Below are 8,428 nucleotides of genomic sequence, written 5' to 3'. Positions count from 1 at the left end.
AGCGATGGCACCGGGGCCCAGGCCCGCGGGGGTCCCGGTCCCCACAGCTGCCGGCCGGCCCGGCCTTGTCTCCGCAGAGGGGAGCAGGTGCTCGGAGGCAGCCGAGGTGGAGGGCGCGGGGCCGGGCGAGCCGGGCCCCGAGGAGCGGGCCGTCACCGCACCGCTAGTGGTGCCCGCAGCGCCCGTGAAGATGCCCATGCCCGAGCGCGAGACCTGGACGCGGCAGATGGACTTCATCATGTCGTGCGTGGGCTTCGCCGTGGGGCTGGGCAACGTCTGGCGCTTCCCCTACCTCTGCTACAAGAACGGCGGAGGTGAGGGCCGGCCGCGCTCCGCACCGCCGCGGCCCCGCCTGCCTCCCCGTTTCCACGGCAGCCGTCTCCGCGCCCCCGTGGAGCGCTGTTCCGCTTCCCTGCTCCCCCCGCCTGCCCCAGCACAACATCCACAGGCCCGGGCTCTGCCCAGGTGCATTGTGGGAGAATCCCACAGGCAGCCAGCCTGGGCCAGACCCCTGGCACGTGCCCGCTCCTGCGCCCCTGCCAGTGCTGACCTAGATCTGCGAGCAGGCAGCTGGCGCAGCATGCCAGAGCAGGGGGCCTGCGGCGGGGGGGAGGGGCGCAGCTGCCTGCCCACGTTTTGGAGCCTGGTGGTGCTGGGGCTGGGCCTGGCCCCAGTCCCCTGCCTGTCCCAACGGCCCAGGTGTCGGGATGGCGCCGGGGGCTGATGCGTGTCCCCCCGCAGGCGTCTTTCTGATCCCCTACCTGCTGATCGTCTTCGTGGGAGGCATCCCCGTCTTCTTCCTGGAGGTGGCGCTGGGCCAGTTCATGAAGCAGGGCGGGATCGCCGCCTGGAACATCGCCCCCCTCTTCAAAGGTTCGTGTGGGGGCCACGCGCCCAGCCCAGCCCATCGGAGCCAGCTCCGGCTCCGAGGCCCACCAGCTCTGATGTGCCCCCCACATCTCCAGGTCTAGGCCTGGCCTCCATGGTCATCGTGTTCTTCTGCAACTCCTACTACATCATGATCCTGGTCTGGGGGCTCTTCTACTTGGCCCACTCGCTCACGGACACGCTGCCCTGGGCCACCTGCGGCCACCCCTGGAACACGAAGCACTGCACCGAGCTCTTCGCCCTGGGCCTGTGCCCCAACGGCACCAACAGCAGCGCCGGCCCCGCCAACTTCAGCTGCACCGAGCTGGCCGGCAAGCGCTCGCCCGTCATCGAGTTCTGGGAGTGAGTGCCCAGGCCGAGGGTGGGCGGGGGCCGGGGGGCCCAGCAGGAGCCGCTTGCTGAGCTGGCCGTGCTGCGCTGTGCCCACTGCAGGAACAAGGTGCTGCGGCTCTCGGGGGGCCTGGGCGAGCCAGGGGAGCTGCACTGGCAGATGGTGCTGTGCCTGCTGGCCACCTGGCTCATCGTCTACTTCTGCATCTGGAAGGGCGTCAAGTCCACCGGGAAGGTAACAGCCGCCCGGGCAGGCGGCAGGGACGCAGCCACGAGGTCCAGCGTGAGGTCCGTGCTGCACACACCCTGCCCCGAGGGGCTGCCAGGGCCGGGCGCCAGCCAGTTGAGCTGCAGCATCCCCTGGGCTCCTGCTGGAGGTGGGGCTCTGCAGGGCTTGGCTCTCTGCCCCCGAGCGCTGCCATGCCCCTCGGTCTCCCGCACCCTGACACGGGCAGATGGCAGGGCAGTGCCGCTGGCAGGGACCAGAGTCCTAGCCCCTGGGTCGGCATTGCGCCTGGCTCGGAGGTGACCCTGGGACAGCTGCTGGCTGGCACCGCATTGCTCCCAGCGCCTTGCCAGTGCCCACTTGTCCTGGCCCTCGCTCTGCTGCCCAAGGGACCCAGCAGCCCCACAAGGCAGGGGCAGGGTGGGGCCATGGACTCCCCGAGTGAAGACAGCGGTGTGGGCTGAGCCCTGGGGATGTGGCTGGAGCTGTTGCGCCCCCAGGTCAGGCAGCTGCAGCCTGCCCCAGGAAGGGCCCCCACCCAGCACTGAGTGCAGCCGGCTTGACCCGTACCTGCTCCGGCAGGTCGTGTACTTCACAGCGCTGTTCCCCTACGTGGTCCTGATTCTGCTGCTGGTGCACGGTGTCACACTGCCTGGGGCGCTGGGGGGCATCGTCTACTACCTGAAGCCCGACTGGTCCAAGCTGGCTGAAGCCCAGGTGAGGGGTGGCTGGCAGGGCTGGAGTGGGGAGGGGTGGGATGGGGTGGGCCAGAGCTGGGGCCACCCCTGGGCTGTGACCCTCCTGTGCCCCCAGGTGTGGATCGACGCCGGCACGCAGATCTTCTTCTCCTACGCTATTGGGCTGGGCGCCCTGACCGCGCTGGGCAGCTACAACCGGTTCCACAACAACTGCTACCGGTGAGGTCCGGCGCTGGGGGGGCCAGGCCACACGTGGCGCATTCCCTGCTGGCACTGACCTTCCCCTGTCTCCTGCAGGGATGCCTATGTCCTGGCCGTGATCAACAGCTCCACCAGCTTCTTCGCTGGCTTCGTGGTCTTCTCGGTGCTGGGCTTCATGGCGTCCGAGCAGGGCGTCGACATATCCAAAGTGGCCGAGTCGGGTGAGTGCTGACTCTGGCCTGGTGCTGGGGCAGCTCCCGGCACCACAGGGCTATGCCAGGCCTGCCCCTGCCACCCCCTTACCCAGCCGTTTCCTGCAGGCCCTGGATTGGCCTTCATTGCCTACCCCAAGGCTGTGACCCTGATGCCCCTGTCGCCGCTCTGGGCCACCCTCTTCTTCTTCATGCTGCTTGTGCTGGGACTCGACAGCCAGGTGTGGCCGGGAAAGAGGGGCTGTGGGCCAGGGTGAGCAGGAGTTGGGGGGTGGGGGGAATGTGGGGGTATAGTGCCGCACTGACCCTTCTGCTCTGTGCAGTTCGTGGGCGTCGAGGGCTTCATCACGGGCATCCTGGACCTGTTCCCGCAGCCGGGCGCTGGCTCGCTGCGCCGGGAGTTCACGGCTGCGCTGTGCTGCCTGCTCTGCTGCCTCATTGACCTCTCCATGGTGACCGAGGTAGGGGCGCGGGCTGGGCGCAGGGGTTGGGTGCCGTGCAGGGCTGGGTGGGGCTGGCGGTGATGGCTGCGCTGCCCCAGGGCGGCATGTACGTCTTTCAGCTCTTCGACTACTACTCGGCCAGCGGCATCACACTGCTGTGGCAGGCCTTCTGGGAGTGCATCGTCATCGCTTGGGTCTATGGTGAGGGCTGGGGGACGGGGCGCCAGGGCTGGGACAGAGTGCCTGGAGCATGGCACTGGGTCCCCAGCAAACCCGCTGTGCTCATCCCACAGGAGCCGACCGCTTCATGGATGACGTGGCCCGCATGATTGGCTACCGGCCTCTGCCCTTCATGAAGTGGTGCTGGGCCGTCATCACTCCCCTGGTCTGCGTGGTGAGTGCACCCCTACGGGGGCACATGCGCCGGTCTGGCCCGTGGCTGCAGGGAGGTAGCTCTGTCCTGCACCCACCTCGTGGCACAGGCAGGAGTCCCGGCCCTCGCGCCCACCCTGCTGCGGTCCTTGGGCTGACTGGGCCCCAGGGAGGAGGAGACTTCCCATGGTCTCATGGCTGCCTCCTGCACCCCAGGGCATCTTCCTCTTCCACGTGGTGAACTACCAGCAGCTGACGTACAACCAGACCTATGTGTACCCCTGGTGGGGTGACGCCATCGGCTGGGCCCTGGCCCTCTCTTCCATGCTCTGCATCCCATGCACTGTTCTCTACAAACTGCTGCGCTGCAAGGGCTCCCTGCGAGAGGTGAGCACCCGGGGCCCTGGCATGGGCTGCGTGTTGGGGGCAGCTCTGCCCTGGGCTGCATACATAGTGCAGCCTGACGGGTGGGGTGGGGGGCAGGAGTGGCTGGGCCCCCCAGAACCAGACTGGTGACTGGCGGCTTCACTTGCAGCGCTGGCAGCTCCTGACAACGCCGATCTGGGGGCACCACCACCTGGAGTACCTGACACCTGAGGCCGAGGCCAAACTGCTGGCACCCGAGGCCCCCAAGGAGAAGGCAACGCTCTTTGAGACTGTGATCTGAGCGCCCGCCAGGGCGGTCCCACCGCCCCACTCATAGCAATAACGCCACACGCCGCCGGCACTTCCCCGGCACCCGCTCTGCACTTGCCCGAGGCCTGACTGGGCAGCGGGGCCCTTCCAGACCTGAGGCTGCCTCAGGGTGCGCAGTCAGCCCATGAGACCCCTCTGGCCTGGCCTGCCTGGGGGCAGCAGGGCACCTGCAGCTGGGGCAAGCACAGCCCAGAGGGGGCACGGGGGTTCCCCGGTCGCTGCACAGGCAGGTCTTCCTTCCGTCTGGCTGTGGGGTGGGGGACATGGGGGCCCATGCTCGGCCCTTCTGCTCTTCCAGGCCCCGGCAGCCGTGTGGCCCCAGTGGTGACTTGCTGCCCTTGTACTACCCTGGCCCTTGCATCGCTTGGGCAGGGGCTGTGTCCTGCCCCCCTTGCACCAGCCGCTGGCATCCAGTCTCGCCTTGGCCCCCGCGCCCTCGCCCCAGTCCCGGCCGAGCTGCCCCGTGTCGTGCCGTGCCCTGTGTGTGTGCGCTGCGCCGCCCCTGGCTTTGCCCTCGGTGTCGCTCTGTACGGACCCATCCAACATCTGGCAATAAATGTGGGACACCCGAGGCCTGGCCCCAGTTCTGAGCTGCGCAGGGGAGGTGCGGGCAGGGGAATAGAGCCAGGATGCTGTTCTCTCCCAGGCTGCTGGGGCCCCAGGGTGGGCAGGAGCTCCAGTGCCCTCTGTGACCTTGGTGCAGATGCCTGGGTTCCCCCTGCCTGGCGCTGCGTGCTCTGTGGGGCACAGCCTGGGAGCTGTCTCACCCCACCCCAGCTGGTGCTGCCGTCCCCCTGGGCTCCGGCCATATCCCTCAATAGTGCATCGCTCAGCCATGGGGCAATGCCAGGGTCTGGCAGCTCATGGGCTCTGGGTTATGTTCCTGCCCCGCAGCCCGCACCAGGCTGGTGCCCCTTCTTGCTGACCTTCACTCTCACTGTGCCTGCCATGGTGCCCAGCTGCAGCGAGTGGTCCACTGGCCTCTTCCCCAGGGTTGTGGCCGTGGCCAGGTCAGGGCAGGCATCAGTGGGTGCCTGTCCCAGCCCTCAGGGCCCAGCCGTGCCCAGGATGAGAGTTGCTTCAGGCTCGCAGCCACGTGGTCCATGACAGCTGCTCATCAACCTGTGGCCTGAGCGATCAATGGCTCCCAATCCCTACAGGTTGGTGGTGCAGGCGCTGTGGATTGCAGCACCCCCATGCCCAACCATGGGGTCCCCAGTGTGCTACCCACAGCCGTGGCTGGGCAGGGCCTGGAGGGAGGATGTGGGTGGCCTTGGCTTGCCCGGCCCCGGTCACGGTGCCCCAGGTTAGCTGGGACTAGGACTAGGGTGGGAGCTCCAGCCTTGCGGGGTCCTGGCTTGAAAGTAAAGTGCCTGCCCAGCTCCCCCCATAGCCAGGGCCTCACACTCGTTCCTGGCAGGCCTGGGGCTCGGCGCCAAGCTGGGGCGGCTCCAGGGGCTGGCAGGGCCTGCGCAGTTGGGCTGCATCTCCCGCTCCTGCTCGCCTTGGAATGCAGCTCCCGCCCGCGCGGGCGCCACGGTGCCACAAGCCTGGCTGCCCGCCAGGCAGGCAGGGAGCAGGGTCACCTTGCGCCCAGGGTCTCCACGTCCTCTCGGCCACTGCCTGCCGGGGGGGCTGGGGCCTGGCAGGGCGGGGCTGCAGCGGTGCTGTGCCGGATGCCCCCACCACCCACCCGGCTGCAGCAGCACAGCCACGGTGATCCAGAGATCAGGGGCCACTAATCATCAGGGCCACAGAGACCCCTCCCCTGCAGGGCACCTGCATCGCCCCTGTGTTGCCTGGGTCTTGGCTGGGGGCTGCCACCCGGGCGAGCAGGTTTTGCTGGAGCTGGGGCCGACAGCGGTGTGTGGCCTGACCTTGGCCCGCCCTTGCAGCGTGGCTCGGAGCTGCCTCCGGCCTGGCCTGTGCAGCAGCCATGGCGCCCAAGGTCAGGCAGGAGCCACCTGGCTGGCTGTGGCCCCCCACGCTGGCCCGCCACGTTCCTGCCCCCACGGCGCACACACAGCAGGTGGGGGCGAGCAGGCCAAGCCCATGCGGGATGCTGCCGCCACCTTGTGGCCTGCTGAGTGTCACGGAGACACGGCACCAACAGCAGTGAGACCATGTCCTGGGGCCCATGGTTTGGGGTGGCAGAGTTGGGGGGTGAGTTGGACCATGACCAGTCTGGGGAGGGTTGGGGTGAGCGGGTCCTGGGGCCTGAGCAGGCTGTGGGAAGCCAGGCAGAGCACGGTGGCAACAGCCCTAGGCTTGAGATGCAGCCCCTTGGCCAGCTCTTTTACAACTCCTGGGCAGTGCCCAGGGGGCCTCGGCCGAGAAGTGTCCAGACCAAGCAGCCCCACTCCTGGCCCTGCTGGGGCTTGGCTGGCAGGTGAGGTTGGGCTCTGGCTGGCGTGGGGCAGCTGCACTCTCTCCAGGCATCTCTGGGGGTGGGACACATGCAGTTACCCAGGTGCTGGGCCATGGCTGTGGGTGCTGGGTCGGGGTACACACAAAGAGGACTGGGCTGGGCCTGTCCCAGGCTGGCACCACTCCCCCGGCCAACTGCGGCACAGAGGGTGCCTATGGCGGGTCGGCCTGAAAAGCGGCTGCGCTGCCTGCAGGAAAGGGGCTCCCAGAGCCCTGGCAGCGGGGGTCAGAGGGCCATGTGGAGCTGGGAGTGCCCAGCTGGGGCAGGGCGGAGGTGGGACAGCCTGTCCTTGCCAGGCTGCTGGGCAGGGCCGGGAGCAGCCGGAGTGGAAGCAGGAGGACAGGAGCTGCCCTTGGCTGCAGGCACCTGCCCTGCGCACTGCCAGCTGGGCAAGGCCTCTCTGGCCAAGGAGGGGAAGGGCTTCTCGCCTCAGCGACCAGGCCCTGGTCTGGCCTCTGCCCACCTGCCTGGGCTGTGGGATGGAGCAGCTCTGCATATAAACCAGAGAAAAGTCACCAGGGCCTGAGCCTCCTGCCCACAGCAGCACTCTCACAGGGCCCGCGGGCAGGATGGGGCGTCAGGCTCTGCAGGGAGCAGGACACAGCCGTGGAGCTCACATAGGGCCCCCCGAACACAGGGGCACGGGGCACCTGTGCCAGGCAGGGCCGGGGCCTTGGGGAGCTGCTGCCCGCTGGGAAGGGCATGGAGCGGAGCCTGGCATCGCTCACGTGGCTGAGTAAGTGCCTGTCACTGGGGCAGGGCCAGGTCGCCCAACCAGACTGTCCCGACGCACCGGGCTCGGGGGCAGGATGGACTGGGCCAGACTGGTCGTGCCAGTGGGGCGAGGCCCCATGCTGCGCAGCCCCGTGCAGCACCCAGGTACAGGGCGCGGTGGGTGGGGGCCGGTGTGTGGGTGCAGCGTTGTCATTGCCGGGTGCTGCAGGCCCTGACGCGCCTGGAGCTGTCCCCGCGCCTATTAAAGCAGCCACAGCACAGGGCTCCCGGCACCTAGGAAGTTCGCCGCAGCCAGGCCGCACGGGTGGGTGGCCCGCGACCCCGTCCAGGTGAGGCACCGCACCACTCTGGGCTGGGAGCCAGGGGCCCGCCAGGCCTGGATTTCCCACAGGACCCCGAGGCGTCTGGCAAGGGTGGGCAGGCCCGTGGGCACAGCTGGGCTGGAAGGAGCCGGCGCGGGAGGCGGCAGGTGCCCTGGGCTCCGGAACCAGGGTGGTGCCAGCAGGGAGGCTCTCCCCGGGGGCGGAGAGGGGGAACGACCCACAGCTGCCCAGCCCCGGGCTGTGGCGGGCCCGGTGCCCTGGGAGCGCCTGAGGATGGGCCAGGCTTCAGGCCTCCTTCCCCCGCAGAGCCGGCTCCCGCGGCCCAGCGCAGACATGCTGGCGGGCGCCGAGCCGGAGACGGCCCCGGCAGAGGCCGGCGCCAACCGGATCGTGGTGTACGAGCGCCCTGGCTTTGAGGGGCTGCAGCGGGAGTTCACGTGCGACGTGCCCGACCTGCACGAGCTGGACTTCGGGGACTGCATCAGCTCGCTGCGCGTGGAGGGGCAGCCCTGGGTGGCCTACACGGGCCCCAAGTACGAGGGCGAGGCCTTCGCCTTCGAGGAGGGCGAGTACGCGGCGGTGGAGCCGCGCGGGCGCCTCTCCTCGCTGCGCCTCGTGCACCACGACCTGGACGAGCCGCTCATCACGCTGTACGAGCACGCCGGCTTCGCGGGCCGCAGCAAGGCGGTGACGGAGGAGACCAACCTGGCCTATGGCTACTTCGACGACCGCGTGTCCTCGCACGTGGTGCAGCGCGGCGTGTGGCTGCTCTACCAGGACCCGGGCCGCGGCGGCCGGCAGTACATCGCCTGGCCCGGCGAGCGCCTGGCCGACTACCGGCCCGGCCTGCGCTTCCACGACCGGCTCTCGCACCTG

General features: G+C 69.1%; 2 protein-coding genes across 2 annotated transcripts in view; both read left to right on the top strand.

Moving 5' to 3' along the window:
* Nucleotides 1–65: 65 nt before the first annotated feature.
* Nucleotides 66–4,635, top strand: SLC6A8 (solute carrier family 6 member 8). Its single transcript, XM_019536775.1, has 13 exons — nucleotides 66–314; nucleotides 742–873; nucleotides 966–1,230; nucleotides 1,321–1,453; nucleotides 2,027–2,161; nucleotides 2,258–2,361; nucleotides 2,440–2,564; nucleotides 2,664–2,776; nucleotides 2,879–3,016; nucleotides 3,097–3,199; nucleotides 3,292–3,392; nucleotides 3,587–3,757; nucleotides 3,906–4,635. The coding sequence occupies exons 1-13, from the start codon at nucleotides 191–193 to the stop codon at nucleotides 4,035–4,037; spliced, it is 1,776 nt and encodes a 591-aa protein (XP_019392320.1). The 5' UTR covers nucleotides 66–190; the 3' UTR covers nucleotides 4,038–4,635.
* A 3,250-nt stretch (nucleotides 4,636–7,885) lies between these two features.
* The window catches only part of LOC109311383 (epidermal differentiation-specific protein-like), a 1,125-nt gene continuing 582 nt past the window's right edge, over nucleotides 7,886–8,428 (top strand). Inside the window, exon 1 of the mRNA XM_019537000.1 lies at nucleotides 7,886–8,380. Coding sequence (XP_019392545.1) covers nucleotides 7,886–8,380 — 495 coding nt within the window. The remainder of the gene's footprint in view (nucleotides 8,381–8,428) is intronic.

The sequence above is a fragment of the Crocodylus porosus genome, unplaced genomic scaffold, assembly GCF_001723895.1.
Source record: "Crocodylus porosus isolate Cpor-Errol unplaced genomic scaffold, CroPor_comp1, whole genome shotgun sequence".
Lineage (NCBI taxonomy): Eukaryota > Metazoa > Chordata > Crocodylia > Crocodylidae > Crocodylus > Crocodylus porosus.
This window is presented reverse-complemented; position numbering and strand designations above follow the sequence as displayed.

What these genes read in the sequence shown, in the direction of transcription:
- SLC6A8 (XM_019536775.1), top strand. Translation starts at nt 191, where the DNA reads ATGCCCATGCCCGAGCGCGAGACCTGGACGCGGCAGATGGACTTCATC. An exon ending in TTCCACAACAACTGCTACCG is followed by an intron (nt 2,362 to 2,439) that starts GTGAGGTCCGGC and finishes TGTCTCCTGCAG; the next exon opens with GGATGCCTATGTCCTGGCCG. An exon ending in GCAAGGGCTCCCTGCGAGAG is followed by an intron (nt 3,758 to 3,905) that starts GTGAGCACCCGG and finishes CTTCACTTGCAG; the next exon opens with CGCTGGCAGCTCCTGACAAC.